Source organism: Dreissena polymorpha, chromosome 2, assembly GCF_020536995.1.
Source record: "Dreissena polymorpha isolate Duluth1 chromosome 2, UMN_Dpol_1.0, whole genome shotgun sequence".
Classification (NCBI taxonomy): domain Eukaryota; kingdom Metazoa; phylum Mollusca; class Bivalvia; order Myida; family Dreissenidae; genus Dreissena; species Dreissena polymorpha.
The window spans coordinates 132,636,413-132,658,890 of NC_068356.1; the positions used below are offsets into that span (position 1 = coordinate 132,636,413).

Consider the following 22,478-nt stretch of genomic DNA (forward strand, 5'->3'; position numbering starts at 1 on the left):
TAAATTTCTCTACCTCAAACAGACTTGTGTTCCTGTCCAGTTTCAGCTGATTCTTGTAGCTGTACGGTGGTTCACAGCCGTCACAGGGCATCTGCAACCTGAGCACAAACACACCAACTATGAAATGAGCATCCTCCTGGGAGAACTGAGCTAAATGTACATGCGTAAAGTGTAGTCCCAGATTTGCCTGTGTGGTCCGCATAGGCTTATCAGGAATGATACTTTTTGCCTTAACTTGATTTTCTCTTAGAAGAGGCTACCTTTAAATAGAAAATTCCATAAACGCACAAAAGATCAAATAGCGCTCTACATGTATTACATGTATTAATAGTTAAAAGCAGCAATTTTTTTCCTTCTTTATAAAGTACCGGTGAACAGCACTTTCCCAATTACGAAAAAAAATACAAATTTCCCAATTGCTGGCCAAAAATTTTCCAATTTAAGGTAAAAAAAATAAAAAATATTTTTTTTTTTTTTTTTTTTTTTAAAAACAACATTTTGTTAGTTTCCCTGTGCAGCTCTATGGTTTGAACCTAGGTGAATATAATATTGACAGCTTGAAAACATTAAGAATCAATTTTAAAGTATTTGGGAGCATAAAATCAAATACACCAATTTCCCAATTTGAGGATTTCACGACTCGATTTTTCCCAATTTTCAGGTTTTCACAACTCAATTTTTCCCAATTGGACCGGTACAGGTACTTTTCCCAATTGGACAAAAAAAAAATCGCAGAAAAGTTTCCCAGTTACAAGTCTAACAAGATATGTGTTTGTCAGAAACACTATGTCCCCTTCTGCGCCGCTTTGAAGCTATATATTTGACCTTTGACCTTGAAGGATGACCTTGATCTTTCATCACTCAAAATGTGCAGCTCGATGAGATACACATGTATGCCAAATATGAAGTTGCTATCTTCAATAATGCAAAAGTTATGGCAAAATGTTTAAGTTGGGGCAAACAAACCAACCAACCAACCAATAAACCAACAGACAGGGCAAAAACAATATGTCCCCCACTATAGTGGTGGGGGACATAAAAATGAAATGTGTTCTAATTTGTAAGAATACTGTATTCAAATGATAGTTGATTTTAAGAATTATATTAGGTATAATCATGTTACTTCTACTTATAGTGAATTGTTTTATCAGATCTTACCACTATATTGTTTTCATCTACCCACACATTACCACAAACACAAATATTTATTTGAAGCGCCGACTACTTGTATGATCCCCAACTACAGGTATAATATTGTAGTAGAAAATTCATTTACTTGGATGGAACTGTTGATACGTATGGCATCACGACTTTGTCCACAAAAGAGCCGAAACCCAGACGGAAATTCTTTGTGATGTTCACCATTTCAGCAGCTGAAGGAAACAACAACAACAATAACATCAAGGTTAATTCGATAAAAAATATTTCATTCAAAAGTGTTAAGACAATTATGGAATAAATCTATTGTATTTCAGAATAACAATTGTATTCATTTTTGTATGTGAACTTTAGTGTGACATCTCTACCTTTAACACAATGCAGCCATTATTCTGCTTCAGGCTTATGCTACACAATTGATTAAGTTTACACATATTTTTTATGGTACAAATTATTTCCATTGTGTTCATACGAAAATATTTAATTCTCTGAAAATAACAGCGATTGTATTTGTTTGAGAGGATTTCATCTGAAAAACCATTTTAATTTGATATCAAACATTGTCGATTTCACAGTGAAGCAATATTTCTTTCCAACCAAATATCAAAGTTATTTTGTTCCACAGATGCTTAATTGTTTTGTCATTGAATATTTCTTTATAAGTTTTTATTTTTTAAATTCCATTTAGAGACTTTATTTTCTGCGTAATAAAAACCTTAACAATATTTTTGGATTCTCGGGACACGTTTTAATGGCTGTACATGGATATTTTGTTTATTTTCAATGCAAAACATACAAATGTTTAACACTGAGGCTTTTTGGTGTCATAAAAAGCATAACAGGATAACAAACTAACATTCTGACAGCAGTATCCCAACATTGCTTATTCAATACAACTTGTTCAGAGAACATAGAAGAAAAAAAATCTCAGGCCAACCACAAAATTTAGGTATATGACCTTATAGGAGCTAATTTATATTAATCTTATATTCTGACCACATTTGTGTCAAAACTTCTTGTTAAAAGCCAATAAACACTCAAAATCAACGAATATCTCATACAATATTTGGAAAAAAAAGTAAACACATAAAAAATCGATTCTCCTTAAGCAATAGCCAAAATTTCAACGCCAGTTGTGGTCTGTTAACATTGATTTAACGCGATACAAAATGCTAGTTTTTATTTTTTTGTGTCACAATATACCGGTATTCCATGTGAATTTCCGGCTATGATATCCGAGCATTTATGAGTGAACGCAAGATTGGCTTCGGGCAGCTTCCGAAGCACTACATAGTTCTCATGAAATTTATGTTACTTTAAGAGAACAATGTTTTTTATCTTAAGTTCCACATTTAATTTCTTCGATGTTTACAACACATTAATTTACTTCTTTATTGTTCACAAAAATACCAAAATTACTTTGTTCATGTTGCCAACAACATATCAATTTTATTGTGATGTTGTTTACAAAATAACAATATATTTCCTTGTGATCAACAAACCAATTTCATTTCTTTTTTTAACAACATACCAATTTTATACTTTATCTTTAACAAACATACCAATTTTATTTCTTTTTTCGTTTACAACTTGCCTTTTTTTCTAAGTCGTTAACATGCCAATTTATTTCCTTATAGTTAACTCTTTCAGTGCTGGAACCAAATTTTGAAGGCCTTTGCAAACAGTTTGGATCCAGATGAGACGCCACAAAGCGTGGTGTCTCATCAGGATCCAAACTATTTGCTATTCTGATAGTATTCTTTGTAAAATATCAAAGTAAATGCTAATTTTAGAAATTCAGCAGACGACATTTTAGCAGACGACAAATTTCCCAGCATGCAAAGGGTTAACACCATACCAATTTTATTTCCCAGTGCAGCCAGATTCTCCTTGTCATCCTTCATGGAATTTGAGAGGTCCATCAGGTAGTAGAGATCCACGGGGTAGTTCTCAGCCAGGCGGAACGTCATCGTGATCTTCTCGGGATTATCTGTGGATTAACAAGAGATGTGTTTGTCAGAAAAACAATGCCCCCTATTGCGCCGCTTTGAAATAAAATTTTAATATATCATTTGGCAGGTTTAGAAATTATCTCCCTTTCAAAGCTTATTACTTCCCTTGGATTGTATTTTTTGACTTTTGACCTTGAAGGATGACCTTGACCTTTCACCACTCAAAATGTGCAGCTCCATGAGATACACATGCATGCCAAATATCAAGTTGCTATCTTCAAGATTGCAAACATTATGGCCAATGTTAAGGTTTTCGGACCAACTGACGGACGGACAGACAGTTCAAATGCTATATGCCACCCTACCGGGGGCATAAAAAAAGTTCTGTTAAAAATGGTGCCACATAACATAACAAGAGGTTCAAAATGGTCTTTAATCGCTCACCAGTGTTTCAGGAAAATGTTGAGAGAAAAATGGTGCCCAATAATATATAAAGAGTAAAATGTTGGTCCTTATCGGTTAACCAGATGGAATATCATCACGATCTTCTCAGGAGAATCTGTGTTTCATAAAAATAAACAAGAAGCCCATGATGATCCTTAACTGCTCATCTGAGTTCTCAGACACCAATTGCTGAAGAATTGACATGATAAAAGGTAACAAGAGATGTGTTTGTTGGAAACACAATGCCCCCTTTTGCGCCGCTTTGATTATTTTTTTTACCTTTGACCTTGAAGGATAACTTTGACCTTTCACCACTCAAACTGTGCAGCTCCATGAGATACACATGCATGCCAAATATCAAGTTGCTATGTTCAATATTTCAAAACTTATCGCAAAACTTTATCCAAGGTTAAAGTTTTGGGACAGAATGACAGACAGACAGGTTCAAAGCAATATACCCCCGATCATTAGCTGTGGGGGCATAAAAACTTATGGTTACTTACTTAAGTAAGAGAACAATAGGATAAACTTAAATGAATAAGAAATGTGTCCTCAAAGCCTGGATGCCCACACATTCCACTTTTGTTTTCTCACAACTCTGATTGCGTCAATCGCAAGCAAAAATACAAGAGTGTAACTTGCAACACATTGTCTTATTATCGATAGCATTTGTGCCAATACAATTTAAAAATAATAATTTAATTTTATATGTCAAAGGTAAAGCTAAGACAGGAATTTTCAAGCTGTTTTATGGCCAATTTAGACTTTTGATCAGGTACTGTGACCTTGACCTTTGAGGTAGAGAAGGTTATTATTACAATTGAAATGCCGTCTTGTCTTAAAATAGCAAGCTGAATGACAAAGTTACAGTACAAACATTGAAGTTGTTTTTAGCCAATTTTAATCTTTGTGACCTTGACTTTTAAGTTAAAGTGAAAAGTTTCACACATTACATGTAGTCATAAAGTCAACTGCATTTGAGCCAAGTAATGTCAAAATAGACGAAACAGTAAGCGCTGAGACGGAAATTTCAAGTTAGGACTCATATTTAAGTAATCTAGTGTAATCAAAATGGAAGAAATCAGGTGAAAGGGCAGGAAATCAAAACAGTGATAAACACGTGACAGCTGATATGACAACCTTACTTGGCCTGATCTACTGATACAAAAGTGAAAGCTGACATATGCGACTTACTGGGTCTGATCTTGATGTTCACTGACTGGGGTTGGATTTGAATGGCGTCCCCCTCCGCTAATCCATCTTGGACCGGTCGGTCCTGAGAAAGAAGCACATGATACATAAATTAACAAGAAATGTGTTTGTCAGAAACACTATGTCCCCTTCTGCGCCGTTTTTTTTTTTTTTACCTTTGACCTTGAAGGATGACCTTGAACTTGACCTTTCACCACTCACAATGTGCGGCTCCATGAGATACACATGCATGCCAAATATCAAGTTGCTATCTTCAATATTGCAAAAGTATTCATAAAATTAGCGATTTTGGCCACATATATTTGACCTCTGACCTTAAAGGATGACCTTGACCTTTCACCACTCAAAATGTGCAGCTCCATGAGATACATATGCATGCCAAATATCAAGTTGCTATCTTCAATATTGCAAAAGTTATTGCAAATGTTAAAGTTGGCGCAAACCAACAGACCAACCAACAGACAGGGCAAAAACAATATGTCCCCCACTATAGTGGGTGGGGGACATAAAAATGAGCTGTGTTCTGGGAAAATGGGGCTTAATACATGTGTATAAAGCGTCGTCACAAATTAGCCTGTACAGTTCACAATGGCTTATCAGGGTTGACACTTTCCCCTTTTACTGGCTTATCAGGGTTGACACTTCCCCCTTTTAAAGGCTTATCAGGGTTGACACTTCCCCCTTTTACTGTGTTTTATGTTCAAAGGAAGTCTCTTCTTAGCAAAAAATGCAGTTTAAGTGGAAAGTGTCGTCCCCGATTAGTATGGACTGTGCATCAAGCCCAATTTTACCAGAACGGGGCTAAAATATATGTATTCAATTTAAACAGTTACATCCATTAATAATTTCAGATACTCTATTAAATGAGAGTATAAATACAATGTCAAGAGCACAGTGGAATAGAAACTTATCAAAAAGTGGGCCACAAAAAAAATATCCAAATTTATACTGGACAAATAATGCACCTATCAACGGATTGCCCAGTTGAAAGTGGGAATAAATTATGAGAAAACTTGAAGAAATAATATGAATTCCGCATTATTCAAGTCCTGTTGAATACGCGCATAGATAAATTTGAATTTTTATGAACCTCTGAGTGCTTAACCATTAAATGACCTTTCATGGAAATCACAAACTGCTCTGTTAGTTTGCTCCAGAAATATGCACATGGCAAATAAACTTTTGTAAGAAATATTTTAACCTCCAAACATTGCAATCCACGAGTTCTAAATTTGTAATACCTTTTTGTGCAATATAGTCAGAAGGATTTGATCCCATAAAGAAACTGGAAGTCAATAAATTGATGTTATTTCTGAACATGATCAAAAGGAATATACCGTCACAAATGAGAGCTTATTCTGTGGATTTGATATGTTTGCAGGCGAGCACCCCTCTTCTTTGAAGTTTGTGAGCAGGTCACATCTGTCCTTGTACGTCTTATCATAGTTTGTATCTGCACACCAGCCACACCTGGGGGAGATTGCGATGCACTGGCCGCACGACTTGGCCTCCACACATGGATTCGTTACTTGTTCGTTGACTGAAAAATAAGATTCTGACACAGTGAAAAACTACCTAGTAGTTTACGTATAGATTCGGTACTTGTTCATTGACTGAAAAACAAGATTCTGTCACTGTGAAAAACTTGCTAGTAGTTTACGTATTGGTTCGTTACTTGTTCATTGACTGAAAAACAAGATTCGGACACTGAAAAACTCACTGGAAGTTTACGTATGGATTCAGTACTTGTTCATTGACTGAAAAACAAGATTCTGACACTGAAAAACTCACTGGTAGTTTACGTATGGATTCAGTACTTGTTCATTGACCCAAAAAACAAGACACTATGAACAACATTATATTAAATAAGTTAAGGAAACACATGGATTTATTACTAGTTCATTGCCTGAAAAACAAGATCCTGATACTGTTAGTAACTTCCTAGTACATTGTAGCTTAACCCTTTACCACTTATATAACTATTTTTTATTTGTAGTCCCTTAGAAAGTTACATTTTATCAAAGACCTTTCTAACTAGATTCAATTTTAAAGGCTTTATTTCCAACCCTTAGATGCTGATAAGCAGCAAACAGCATAAAACCTGAACAGACTGCTAGCTGCTCGCAGGCTGTTGTTGTTTTATGCTGTTTGCACATAGCCATTTTCACTTTGCTTCTGTGTGGAAAAGGGTTAAGAGATGTCATTTGAAGTAAATTGTTCTCCACGCATGGATCTGTTACTTGTTCATTGACTCAAAAACAAGGTTCCAACACTTGAAACAACTTCCCAGAAGCTTAGGAGAAGTCACTAACAGCAATTGTTGAAAACAAACAAGAGCAATTCACCACTATGTACTTTTTTGCTCAGGAGAGATCTAAATGTATGTTGTTCTATTCTCTCTCATTAAACAGGCACCTTCCTACTTCTAAAAATTCCAATAAACTGAAAGACCTCTTTTTTTTCATCTTTACAAAACTTGTTGGATAGACTTTTAACAAAACACATGATTTGTCGATGTTAGAACTGGATTATTCTGTTGGCAAAAAATAAAAAATACGAAAACAGTGAATTCACCCTTGAAAAATGAAAATTGCAGTTAAACTACACAATTTAATGGCATAATCATAGAAACTGGAAGTTGAAACTTCAGTTGGGACAAAACCAAACTGATATTAGAGACAATCAACACATATATTTTACTTGAGTCGTGTTCAAACAAAGCAGTCCATATCATAATATCAGGGGACATCAGTTACAATTATATATGTTTTACTTTTTTCATATTATATGTAGTTTGCAATTTAAGTATAAAATACAACTTAATTTAGTGAGAAGTGTCCAAAAGAACTACATTTGAAAAAGGAATAGGCTTAAACAACATGGTAGACTGGGTGTGAACAGGTTTATTAAGTGAGACCTAAAATGACACCTTATACACAGACACCTTAGACACCTAATTAATCATTCACTGCACAGTGGGGGAAGAGAAATGTGACTCAACCCAACACTATGAAATGGGCAATATTATGCCAAGCAATTCTTTTATTACTAAGTAACCTAGTTTAAGCATATTGCCCTATGTGACCAAACCAAAACAATTAAAATTAGCAACAAAACAACCCAGCTATAGTAAATATACATGTAGAAAACCTAAGCATAAGAGGAAAAATAACCCTTCAAAGATAAGTATTTGAAAACAACTGTCCAAGGAGAAAAGTTTTCATAGTTATTTAACACACTTGAGGTTGTTTTTTTTCTTCACCAATTTTTTAATGGGGAGAGGCCTTTTGGATTGGGAAATATCATGTGGTTTTGACTAAAATTGGGAAATTGGTGTTGTTGATTTTATTACAAATACTAATAAATCAAGAACAAAAGTACTTAGCTTGAACTTGGATAGGGACATGAATTTATCATTATGGTGTTGTCTTTTGGAAGGGGGGTGTTAATTGGGAATTTTAGTCAGTCATTTGGGAAAATATATTGGGAATGAATCAGCATAAGGGCACCGAAATTGAACTAAAAACACTGCTTGAGTAAGCCCAAATTCTTTGATTGGCATACAGCTAATTTACTAGCAGACAATCAAACACATTAAACCAGCATCTCAGTTACAAAAGATAGTGATATATACACTCCCCTAGGCTGCCAGGTGCGTTCATGTTAAACTGCCACATGCCCACACAACTGACACTTACAGTCAGACAACAGATGAGCCATGCAGTTTAGGTACTGAGCCTTAGAGAATCAGAACTATCAGACACCCAGAAATGATTCAGATTTACAGTGAATCATTCATGGTGGTTATTCTTTGGCACTTCCTCTTTGCAGATTATTAACCCTTTGCATGCTGGGAAATTTGTCATCTGCTAAAATGTCGTCTGCTGACTTTCTAAAATTAGCAATTTCTTTGATTTTTTTCAAAGAATACTTTTAGAATAGCAAACAGTTTGGATCCTGATGAGACGCCACATGTGGCGTCTCATCGGATCCAAACTGTTTGCAAAGGCCTTCAAAATTCGGTTCCAGCGCTTAAAGGGTTAAGCATAAGATCAAATAACTAATTTTTAATAATGATGGAGACAGTACTGTTTATTAAAAAATTATAATGATTATTATTATTTATACATACAAAAATATATACTTCTGTATGGCATTAGGATGTTCAATAAAACTATAAAGTCAAAGACCATTTATTTGTTTCTATGGAATTCAAAGTTTGTAGAATAAAACACAACTTGCTCCAAATTATGATGAATGTTTAGTTTTTCAACAAAACATCATTGTATGAATAAACGTTATGTAATATGGTAATGTTATAAACAGGCAAAACAATCATACATCAACATGAATTATGATAAATTATAGTCATGTCTTGAAGTTAGTAATTTTAAATCCATCAGGTTACTTGTGATAAAACAGATAATATTCACATGTATAGCCTTAAGTTAAACATTTAATATAAAGAACATGCATACTTCACCCTTAAACACTAGAACACACATACCAAATAATACAGTAAGAACAGTGGGCAAACAAATATGATAAGTGAAAGAGATCTCAAGAAAATGGGCGTATAGCAATTTGAAAGCATTGCATAGTTGTCTTGCAAGAGGAGAATATCATGGGTTTCAGATGTGCATTTTATCTCATACTGTATAAATGTAAATGGTTAATTACAAGAAATTAATCAGGCAAATCAAATGCAATCTCCAGCCAATTACATGCTTATGAAGTCATTTATTTGCACAGAAATGGAACAAGCCTATTCCAATTATTAAGAATTATTATAAATATTATTATATTATAGTTATATATATGACATGAACCATTCTTGCCATGCATTTTATGAGCATCATTTCTGTATCATTAAATATTAACAATACTCTTTTTTTCTTAATTGTAGTTAATAAGTTAACTATAAATGTGCCACAGATATTGATGTCACACAGCACATGTTTCGACACAAAAAATTTTACTAAATATTCTACAATAGAGAAAAAGACGAAGGCACGTAATTCTACCACAATTGGTTGCAATTTCTACTTCTTTGTTAAAATCATTTACACATTAAAATTATTCAACTTTTAAGGTTTGAAAAAGATTCATCCAGTAGTTATAAAGAGGAATTAAAAACACAAAAGTGTATATTTTATACATGTAGTGGACAAAAGGCAAAGGGCAATCATAAAGCCAAAACTCTTCTCAGCCAATGTTCCATCCTTTACAATCATCTACAGATAATAAAGGATATTCAACTGTGAAAGTTTTATAAAGATCAACTCAGTATTTAACTAGAGATGTGTTTGTCAGAAACACAATGCTCCTTTTTGCGCTGCTTTAAAGCATTATATTTGACCTTTGACCTTGAAGGATGACCTTGACCTTTCACCACTCAAAATGTGCAGCTCAACGAGATACACATGCATGCCAAATATGAAGATGCTGTCTTCAATATTGCAAAAGTTATGACCAATGTTAAAGTTTAGTGACAGACACACAGACACGCAGACAGATAGGCCAAAAACAATATACCCCCGATCTTTCGATTCCGGGGGCTTGAAAAGGAGTCGAAAACATTGATTTACTTGACCATATTCTACATGTAGTGGAACAACAGATATAGGACCGTTATTCGACAAACAAGAGGGCCATGATGGCCCTGAATCGCTCACCTGACTAACCAAATACAATCCCAACCCAGTTTTCATCAAGATAAACACTCTGACCCAATTTCATAAAGATTGGATGAAAACTGTGACCTCTATTGTCTACACAAGGTTTTTCTAATATTTGACCTATTGACATAGTTTTTGACCCCAGGTGACCCAAATACAATCCAAACACAGATTTCATCAAGATAAACATTCTGATCAAATTTTATAAAGATTGGATGAAAACTGTGACCTCTATTGTCTACACAAGCTTTTTCTATTATTTGACCTAGTGACCTAGTTTTTTTACCCCAGATGACCAAAATACAATCCCAACCCGGATTTCATCAATACAAACATTCTGACAAAATTTTATGAAGATTGGATGAAAACTGTGACCTCTATTGTCTACACAAGGTTTTTCTATTATTTGACCTAGTGACCTAGTTTTTGACCCAAGATGACCCAAATACAATCCCAACCCAGATTCAATAAAGATAAACATTCTGACCAAATTTCATAAAGATTGGATGAAAACTGCGACCTCTATTGTCTATACAAGGTTTTTCTATTATTTGACCTAGTGACCTAGTTTTTGACCCCAGATGACCCAAATACAATCCCAACCCTGATTTCATCAAGATAAACATTCTGACCAAATTTTATAAAGATTGGATGAAAACTGTGACCTACTGTCTACACAAATTATTGACGGTTTTTCTATTATTTGACCTAGTGACCTAGTATTTGACCTAAGATGACCCAAATACAATCCCAACCCAGATTTCATCAAGATAAACATTCTTACCAAATTTCACAAAGATTAGATGAAAACTTCGACCTCTATAGTCTACACAAGGTTTTTCTATTATTTGACCTAGTTTTTGAACTAGTGACCTAGTTTTTGACCCCAAATGACCCAAATACATACCCAAGCCAGATTTCATCAAGATAAACATTCTGACCGAATTTCATAAAGATTGGATGAAAACTGCGACCTCTATTGTCTACACAAGGTTTTTATATTATTTGACCAAGTTTTTGACCTAGTGACCTAGTTTTTGACCCCAGATGACCCAAATACAATCCCAACATTGGATGAAAAATGTGACATCTATTGTCTACACAAACAAATTGTTGATGATTTTTCAATTATTTGACCTAGTGACCTAGTTTTTAACCCCAGATAACCCAAATACAATCCCAACCCAGATTTCATAAAGATAAACATTCTGACCAAAATTCATAAAGATTGGATGAAAACTGCGACCTCTATTGTCTACACAAGGTTTTTCTATTATTTGACCTATTATGTGACCTAGTTTTTGACCTAGTTTTTGATCCCAGATGACCCAAATACAATCCCAACCCAGATTTCATCAAGATAAACATTCTGACCAAATTTCATAAAGATTGGATGAAAACTGTGACCTCTACTGTCTACACAAACAAATTGTTGACGGACACACGCACGCACGCACATTCGGACGCCAGACATCAAACTGTCACATAAGCTCACCATGTCAATTTGTGACAGGTGAGCTAAAAATGCCAGAATGCCAGCCAGAATTATTTTCAATACAATCAGTGATTATGTATTTCATTTCAATCCTTTGTTCCGCTAAAGCGCTGGTAAAAATAATGCTACATGTTTAACATTCCATCATCGGCAGGGCTAAGACAAAGGGAAATGATAAATAAAAACTTGGTTGTGAAGATAACATTGAGATATTTCACAATACTTTAAAGTTTCAGATCATATTTTAAAGCTAAAAACGTAACAGTTTTTGCTCATACAGTAACACGTATTCTGGATCTCGGAAAATATTTACTCAAACTTTGCAAATCAATGAATCCCGTTTAAATGCATTCCTTCACAGTTACAAATTCATCATACACAAAATTAACTGCCCACTACAGAAAATCACCAAAACCGATACTTCACCATGGTTCTGTAAAACATGTTATCTTTTTATTACAATTTTTTTTATCATTATCTATAAAAAGTTTGAACTTTGACAAATTTAAGAGTTGGTAAGGACGATTGTTTGCTAATTCAAATGTAAAGATTTTTAAGGACTCCGCAAGAACTCTTAATCTTATTATGTCCAAAGTCTAACCTACATACCAGTGTTTTTTTTTCCTTCAAAATCGGGTCCGGTTATCGAACCCATTCCCAATGGAAAAAAGTATATATTTTTCCCAAATGGGCGCTTAAAATTCCCAATGGAAGGTTTCAAAAAAAAAATAATATTTTTTATCTCAATATTTTGTTCATCTCCCATCCATATAAGTTCAACCTTAGTAAATAGAATACTGGACACACTTGTATCCTCATTTTTGAAGCATTTTGTAGCAAAACAACACTATTTTTCCCAATTTTAGTCAAATCGCAGCAAATTTTCCCAATCCAAAGGGACCCGGTCCCATTCCCAAAACGTTGAAAAACCCCCACTGCATACATTATTACCATTCATCATTAATTAATTTCTACAAAATCATGCAATAACCCCAAGAAAGGTATTTAAGTCCTTTTCTGTGACTACAATATACAGTACAGGCACTGTGTACTTAAATAAACGCCACTCGCTGCAGTGTTCATCTCACTGTGTTTGCTTACCAATATGAGACCTGCGATTGGTGTTCAGATAAAATGTCGCGGGGCCCGTTTGCCATAAGGCGAACACCGTGAATCACCGCGGACCCATAATATCTACCGCGGTGTTTATCATGTTGGCTAAAAATTAAATAATTGAACATTAACGTATGGTATTGACCCCTTTCATTTAAAAGTTATAATGAATAATGTATTTCAAACCCATGCACATGACAGTGTTTTCTGTCTTTTTAAACGCCGCTTATAAAAGAAAACCATGTTCGCACCTAGCTTTAGGATACCACGACTATAGAATTGTTAATTGCGTGCTTGATTATGCAATTAACAGTTTGAAGCCATGGAGAACTCATAACTGATTGTAGTAATCATATTATCCCGAGACTCTGGATTCCGCGATACATACAGTCAACTGTCTCAATCGCATAAATGCAACTTCTCCCATCTTTATCAATAACTCGATAATCCCATACATGCCCGATTTCCATTTTTAAAAGCAAATTATGGGTGGGTAATATAGACGATAAGAGTGGTCAAGTTTAGAATGTCATAAATACAAACGTTTGCAATTTTTGAAAGTATCAAATGAATTTCGGCATATGATTCCAGTGCTCCAGCTAGGCCTAAATCGAAGGGCGCCACGCCCTGCCCTCCCGAACCTCCGCCCTGCCCCCCAGAACCTCCGCCTTGCCCCCCCCCAATTCAAAAAAAAAAAATTATTTTTTTACATATGATAATTCATAAATCTCTTATTACATTGTAATTAGTTTAATCCTCATTGTAGACATTATATTTGAATGGTCAGGGCTTTCCTTTGACCCGAGCTCCCGGGTTTTGACGCTTGAAAATTACAGAAGACTCCTTTTTGACTCTTGAGAAAATTATGTCATGCGTCACATTTGACCCGGGGGAATATACCGACTTGCGTCAACGAGATCAAAAGATGTTAAGACTAAGCGATAATTGGCTCAGGGCGGAGTATCTCATTTAGTAGACGCTAATCGTTAACGCCCGCTTCCAATCATCGAAGCACAAGTCCACTCAGTAGGCGGAGTTTGGTTAATTGAGAAATCTAGTATTGACCAATTAAAACACTGCTGGTTCGATGACGCGTGTATTAACTTTCCATTATTTATCATAGCGTTTGTTATCAGCTATTTGAGGAAAAGACGTGTATTAAACCCATCGAGTTGTAATATTCCAACTCCCAGGTATTGACCCTCTGAGCTGTACGTATGTACTCATAAAAGCTCAGAGTACTTAAGAAGAACTATAAACCCCCTAAAACAGAATGGGCTCATCCGCGTCAGTTTTAATAATATTCAATATATGTGACGTCGTCAGCGAAAATCAGTCTTGTGTACGCTGACGGTTATGTCGGGAAATCGCGAGATAAAAATCTTGTACGAACATGCGCTGGATATTTCGTCTTTTTCATACAATTTCTCGGCTCATAATTTATGACATGCTTTGAAAATTTCCACAATATAGCATGAATATGTCCTTTGAACACTGGCACAATTGGTGGTGTGTAATCTGTTTATTTAATTCAAATTATTCCCCTTGAATGACACTGTTTGTTTGAGCAGTTCACAGGTAGCGCAACCTGTCTCGTAGTGTTTATTTTCAATGGCTATTAAACGCTGTAAATCAAAATGACATCGTGTACTGTTGAATGTCTTTAATCGAAGAAGTTTCGGAAATGATATTTCCACATGCTTAAAATAGGTAAGCGAAAGATATATGTGTATTTTGGCTTTGTGATTCATTTGCGCGACTCACAAGTTTGACCCGGAAGTAAACTGTACGATAGCAACTGAATTGTTTACATGAAATGGTGGTAGATTTAAATTTGACTTTAAAATATCATGTCTCAATTTATTAACACCAACACTATACCATGTGAAATTTCACAAGACCAGGACACATCGTTTTTAAATTTAAATGATTTATCGAATGTAAATGAACTTTATTTTGAAACTTCTCACCCGCTAATCAAGATTTGTTTGATGTGGTAGATGATTATGAAAGTGACCTTGAGTCAAACCATGATGAGTCTGATATTGATATTGATGTAGTAGCTGTAAAAAAAAAAACATAAGATACTGCGTTTATTGAAAAGTCTGAACTTGATGTAGCAGAAGCTGATAAACAAAACAAATTTAAGGTTGACTTTTTTTAAATGTTTAAGCACAAATTTAATTAATAATTATTATTATAAAAAAAGTGTTATGCAGATAAATAACCAATAATTTGATATTCTACAGGTTGGGAAGTTATTTTTCAAGACCCCGAGGAAGTGTGAGGTGTATGGAATCAGCTGTGAAGGATCTGGTATTTGAATTAATTTAATATCATTGCTATCCACAAACTGAATCAGTCTTAATGTAATCAACTACTTATTGATTATTTACTTTTTATTGTTGTGTGTGTGTGCGTGTTTGTGTGCGTGTGGTCTGGAGGATATCATTCTTGTCTAATATCAATCTTTTATGATAAGACAATAACCATGCATTATGTAAATGTTTCAAACCACATATTAATTAATTGGAAAAAAACAAACTATTTGGGTATCTCTAGTAAGTTATTACGGTTTATTTATTAGTCTTCTGTTTCACAGGAAAGCAGGTATTTTACCTCGCAGACCAAGGCCAGTCACATGGTAAAGGTGCAAATGCTGTGGTCAGCCAGGTTCACCACTACCTCAACACATACGGTCTTGGCGAACAGCATGCTCACTTTCAGTGTGACAACTGTTGTGGCCAAAATAAAAACACATAGTCATCTGGTACCTTCTGTGGAGAGTTATTGTAGGTAATAACAAGCCCTAAGTTATTGTGTTTCTGATAGCTTTTTTTAATGTTGAGAAATTAATTTAGCTAAACCTGTTGTTAAAAATTGTTGTTTGCAGTAATGCAATGGTAAAGCGTGTTGATATGTAGTGAAAATGTTAAAAAAACAACTCTGGTATCAATCCCAAAAGGAAAAATCTCTTAAAATAATATATTGAAATAAGTCAACATTTTTAAGTCAGTCAATTACTACAAAATACATATTCTAAATTGTAGCCTGACCTTTTTTAATAATTATTTTTTAACATTTCAGGTTTACACAGAATCATCACACTAAGCTTTATGTTGATAAGACATACAGAGTTTACACCAGATTGGCACTTTAGCATCTGGAAGTCAAAGTGGAGGTAAATTCCTTATTACAGTGTGGTGTATGTGACCTGCATGATCCTTCTTGATAAACCTTGTTTGCATTTCCATAGGTCTATCAAGTTGTATAGTTCTGCCACGTAATAAAATATAAATTAAAAATAATAAAACATAAATCAATTAAAAATAGTGTGTAGGTACTTTATGTCTTGTAACAGGAAAATAAATATTTATTTTAGTAGTTTCAGCTGTTTTATTGGTATGAAATTCTTGATATGGCAAACAAAATCCCATGCAAAATCATCCTTCAAACTTTGTAGTTTTCTATTACAACAACAACAACAAAATAATAATTTAATAATAGGAAAACTATATTTTGCAATTTTTTCTTAATTAAAAGGTAATCTTGATACAGAAACTTCAATGCAGAAATGTTGTCTGATGTCGCTGCATCTGTGAGGTTATCGTCAAGGACAGGCCACAACATCCCCCAGCTTGTGGGGGACACTTCGAATCCTGTTGTTATCTAAGACAGAAGGATTACCTATCGACATTGTTTCACCACATAAAGAATGGCACCAAATTTCATCAATTTCCATGTGTCAGCGGATCATCCTGGTGTTGTGGAGTGCAGGGAATTTAGTGACTCACCATTAGTCAGAATCACTCTCAGGAAGGTCTCGAAAGTGAATGTTAATGTGAGCTGTGACAACCTGCTATAAACAATGTTTGCAAAAGGGCTTTATCTGGACCATCAGTGGTATTTATTTGAAAACATTCGTGAATTCTGTCGAATAGATGAACCAAAAACTTGACATGTCCGAAACGCGCTACTGGTGAGCAACAAAAAACAGACTGTGCCCCCCCCCCCCCAAAAAGAAGATGCATTAAGATGCACATCTGCTCTTCTCTGATAATGCCACAACAATTACATACATCATGTATCAGTGTTTATTTTGGCCAAGGTATTGGGTGATATATTTTCCCCCAAACAATGCAAAAAATCATCTATTCCTAGGAAAGCTAAAACATGTATACGAGTGCTAAATGTGTCAGTTGATACAGGTTTTGAAATGTTCAATGCAAACGTTTGTTGTTCTAATTGCACAAGCTTGTTTTCAAGTTTTTTATATCTCATATTTACATAACAAAAATCATTTTTTCCCTGTAACTATGCAATTGTTTCCACCTTATGGACACAGACTGCCTTTCCGAAAAACTGGAAAAAAATCAGTGTGAATATTGTATTTATTTATGTTTTACAATGAAAATCCTATATTTTTGTTTGTTTGCTACATTGTTTCCATAGTAACAAAAACAAACAATTTTTATGTTTAAGTTATTGTTTATTTTGTCTATTGTATCAGAAATAATGCTAAATAATGATTATTTCATTTACTGAAACATTTAGTATTCAAGTGTACTTTCAGAACACTTTTCAATGCTGTTTTTTTCCATTCTGTTGTGTTTGAGGTTACATTATACTTAAATACACATGTAACTGAATAAAAAAGGAAATTGTACATGGAACACACAAATTATTGATTGTTATTGTTTAACTAGTTACAAAACAGTGAAATTAATGTTGTGTTTGCCTTTAAACAAACACTTGATTGAAAATACAACTAATAGATTTATAAAAGGCGTGATTGTGTGCTCTGGTGATTATTAACATGTAGATCGGTTACCATAGCAACACAAATGGTACATTTTAAATGTCCATAATGCTGTTGTCAGTTTATTGCACTATAATTATGTATTTGACTAAAGGAAAGATTATTGTTTTAATAAAACAATGTGCTTTTTGTTTGAATGTTTTCGTTGTTTTTTTGTATTATATGATAACTTTTAGTGACGGTAAAATGAAGGGTTGGTCACTTTGGAACGTCATAAAATTAGTTTTGAATGTGATAAATAAAAAATCTATATCATTTTTGTGAGCTACGATGTTTAGAGAATCCAAAATTGACAAAAAGTCAAAATGTGATTTTTTGAACACAAGACTGATTTTCCCAGCTTTGGTCACATATAATAATAACATCCATATCCACAGTACACTGTAAAGCATATTTCGAGATATTTCCAGAGTATGTCAGAATGTATTTCCAAAGCTGAATGCACCCATCACTGTTTTACTTCATGTTTTCTCAATTCAAAGGCGCGCGAAAGTTATGCTGTAATATGTACTGTCTACAACGTCAAATTACACGCTTTGCATAAAAGTTGCTAAAAATAACTATAGAACCGATATAACTGACCTTGTGGCAAAGTGACAATTTTCGCATGTGCTAATTAATTACTAAAATTCATGCAGGTGTAATAATTGACCGTTTGAGAAGGCACGTCTTCAGTGAAGATGGCACATGAAATAATTAAAGGCTGTCGGAATTTTTAATGGGATTAAATACGGAGGCACCTTTATCGGTGAGTAGAAATAATTTCCTTTTATAGTTTACCAATTTATATAGGCTATTGTGTTAAGGTGCCACCCGTATGTTTTTTGTGATAGCCGGCGGAAATGTTTTTTTTTAACATTTTGTATTTCATTCTTAATTTAATAGCCAAGCGAAACGGTCAAACAAAGTTATTGGATCCCAGAATCTGTTATACCATCCCAAAATGTGCTGCGCAGGTTTCAGGACATGTGCAAGAGAAGAAAGTGATAGTTTGCTTGTTTTATGCTAGTTGTGTGTGTGTGTGTTGTCATAGGGTTGTTTTATTACCTTTTCTTTACTAGGGCACCCATTTGAGATCACTCTTTAAATGCATGAATGATTTATTTATTTGCTCAAATGATTGTTAGTTTGTAGGACATATGACATATTGTTTTGCTGTATACATGAAGTAAATGTTGTATTAGAATACATATTTTGTATGTAATCTTTGAGATGTTTTGTAGGACATATGACATATTGCTCTCTGAGATGTTGTGTAAGACATGATATGACATATTACTCTTTGAGATGTTGTTTAGAACATATGACATATTACTCTGCTGTATACATGAAGTAAATGTTGTATTAGAATACATGTTTTGAATTTATTAATCATTGAGATATTGTGTTTAAATGCAGTGTTTTAGTGACAGTACAATGTAAGAAATAAATGTTAACACATCTTTTAATTTGTTGCTTTTTATATATTATATCTCAGTAATTTGCTTAAATTGCAAAAAATCATTGACTCTCCTGCATTTTTATTAGGACTCTTAAAAGTTTGGTTTTGACTCTTGAAAATATGGTCCCAAGAGTCCTTGACTCTTGAGATTTGAGGTCTAAGGAAAGCCCTGAATGGTTTAATAATAATGGGAATAATACAATTATTTATACCATATAAATTAACATGCAATACATTGTACATGTAGGAATCATTCCAGAAACAACCGCGTGCTCGAACGTGCCCTTTTCACAAAATACTGCGCGTCGAAAGTGCCCTTTTGACAAAATACTGCGCGTCAAAAGTGCCCTTTTGACAAAAAAGCATCCCTGCCCTTTTCAAATCCTAGCTGGAGCACTGTGATTCTATTTAGAGATTTGATGATATAAGCGCCCAATCAGGACAGTTGTATTCCAACATGCGTAAATCACCTGACACGGTTTGGACGCATCGTGTACAGCTATTTTCGGTTTCTACATGAAATAAATAAATTTCTTTGTCGTGATATAAAGCGCGCGAAAATTGGCATGGGTGTATTATTGGTAAATACAAATTTCGTAGTGGGTACACCATTGAGATCATTTAATTTCCATTAAAAGTTTTGTTGTGAATTTCAACTTAAGAACCAGGGTACCTTGCAAATTATTTGGCATTGGCATTTCCTCATAATAAAATATAATTTAAACACGCTGTATCGTTACTGTTACGCTGTTTCAGTTCCTTCTTTATTGAAACAATTATTGTATTGTATACTGACTGCACACAAGTTAACATACTGATGCAGTACGTTATTTCAGACAGTACTTAAAGTCGGACACAAGTAAATAAATGATTTAATACTCACTTGATTTCTTTGAAACTCTATATTTGTTGTTAAAAGGGCAATTGCATTGATTAACACAATAAGAGTTAATAGCATTGATCATGAAAGCGCTTTATTTACCTTTCCGACTTTACATACTGTCCGAATTTAAGTACGCATAATGTGCACATACATGTAATATCTACATGTAGTATATGATTTTCTTTTGTACATTTACATTTAGAAAGCGTAAATGACCCTCGCAGACATGTATTTATGGTGGCTGCACAGCATCGCGGTGATCACTGGTGTTCCCGTTAACGACAGCATGCAATCGCGGCGATTTCGGGTGTTCGCCGAACACCGCAGTCCGTGTCCCGCGAAATGTCACCTATCGGGAAAAGTGAACACCGCGGACAGGCGTTTTTGTTTAAGTACACGGTGTCTGTACTGTATACAACAGACAAATTTGCTAATCATGCTCAATGACCTCACCTTGTGCAGCTATGCTGGAGACCATAAAGCCTACCACCGCCCAAACCAGCACCTCCTTCATGGCTATATCTGCAAATATATGCAGCAAAACTTGTAGTCAGGCACAAAGATATATAGAGGAAGAGGATTGGCAGAAAATGTCCTTGACTTGTTTGGATACTTATGATTGTTGAAGCTGAGCTTGGAGTCATTTGAAAGATCTATGAAATAGTTCTGCCAGCAGCGCTTCCGTTAGTGGACAACGCCCGAAAACGGCAGTCATACGTCTATTACTCAAATGGTGGAAGCCCATTAAAAGTCTGATAATCCGCATGTACGCAATTTTCTAATACACAAAACGTACAAATGTCAACAGAAAATCGGGTTATTCAATCTTCAGACCGCCTAAGAGCTACTGTTATCAATGAATTTCTCAGCCAGTGGTAGTGCTGCAACAATACGCCAAAAACCGTATTGCAATATATTGTCAGTTCAAAAACCCGTATTGCAATATATCGCAATATATTGCTAACTTGTACCAAAATTATAACTTGCCAATTACCCGATAATCCCGTATATTCCAGTTTTAAAGCAAATGTTGGTAAATATTAACTATATACCGGTAAATGTGCTCAAGAATAACAAGAAACACAAACATTCGCAACTTTTCTTAAGTATCAAATACATTTTGGCATTTGTTACTATTTAAAGATGTGATGAAATAACGTCCAACTCGGGCGGTTTTTTTCCACTGAACACGCGTAATTCACCTGACGTGATGTTCCCATTTTTATACAACACAAAATACGCCCATACTTTCCATGCGACGTCCTGCATGTCTGTATAATTTTCGCGCGCTTTTATTGAGACAAAGGATAAAGCACTTTTTATTTGACGCTGTAATTTTTTAATGTCGCATTAGCATTAAAATTTTGAAGCGTATTTCCGAAATTTGGATTACAAATTTAATAATGCTCAATTCAGAATCGAACGAAACATTTACAGCTGTTCGCAATTAATTCAACGATAATCTGTTCAAAAGCATCGAACGAATGCTCCGATGTAACAACGTTACTCCGTATAATATACTTTTCAGAATGCTTTTTTAACGAAAAAAATATTTACACTGCTTTGTTTTGTTTACCTCGTTATCATTATTTCGGATGGCTTTTCTGGACGAAATGTGAATGAATTTTTGTAAAATTTTCGTACCGGTATGATGAAAATCGTATCGCAATACAATATGCGGATTGCGGATTGCGATATATACCGATATACCGGTATATTGTTGCAGCACTAGCGAGTGGCCAATATTGATTTTTCCAGCTGTCAATCAAATTCTTCTTAGTAAGCGCATCAGCCAATCAGTGTTCAGGCAGCCGAATACATGCCGACCCCACGTGAAGCTGTATACAATAATATTAGTGACCTCTGCGCTACGGAGTTTTAATTCAGCAATCAAATACTTAAGTCCACGCATTCCCCGAGGAAGAATGACGTGATGTTGTACATGAAGTCTAATTTTCGCATGATTTTCATCTGTACACGAAAAACACCAGAAATGTTTATTTGTTGGTAGACTTTTTTAAACTTTCTGTGAATAATAAAATCTGGAAATGATTTCCGTTAACATGTTTAATTATACGCATTTGAAAATACTAAAATTGAATAATGTATTTTGTTATATCAATAAGCTCATTTCCAACAGCAAGGCTGTTGGGCTAGCTATTTAGCAACATGGTTTAAGTGTCTGACTACCACTCTGGAGGTCATGGGTTCAATCCCAGGCTTGAGCTCAGTATTTTCACATTAATGGCGACGAGGCAAAAAAGAACTGTGAATGCCGGAATG

The 22,478-nt window shown here is 34.7% G+C and overlaps 1 protein-coding gene and 1 long non-coding RNA gene across 7 annotated transcripts in view; one reads left to right on the forward strand and one right to left on the reverse strand.

Annotated features, from left to right (window-relative positions):
- Positions 1–22,478, reverse strand: part of LOC127869040 (integrin beta-PS-like) — a 42,986-nt gene that overhangs the window by 19,178 nt on the left and 1,330 nt on the right. For all 6 annotated transcript variants that reach the window (XM_052411301.1, XM_052411296.1, XM_052411302.1 and 3 more), the window contains exons 2-7: positions 20,649–20,717; positions 6,104–6,306; positions 4,749–4,830; positions 3,017–3,148; positions 1,277–1,373; positions 14–98 (exon numbers count right to left, since the gene is read on the reverse strand). In XM_052411301.1, the coding sequence (XP_052267261.1) occupies positions 14–98; positions 1,277–1,373; positions 3,017–3,148; positions 4,749–4,830; positions 6,104–6,306; positions 20,649–20,709 (660 nt within the window). In that variant the 5' untranslated portion in view covers positions 20,710–20,717. The remainder of the gene's footprint in view (positions 1–13; positions 99–1,276; positions 1,374–3,016; positions 3,149–4,748; positions 4,831–6,103; positions 6,307–20,648; positions 20,718–22,478) is intronic.
- LOC127869049 (uncharacterized) lies at positions 14,617–18,133 on the forward strand. Its single transcript, XR_008044383.1, has 5 exons — positions 14,617–14,762; positions 15,302–15,368; positions 15,655–15,848; positions 16,140–16,233; positions 16,596–18,133. It is a non-coding gene; the product is annotated as an uncharacterized LOC127869049 (long non-coding RNA).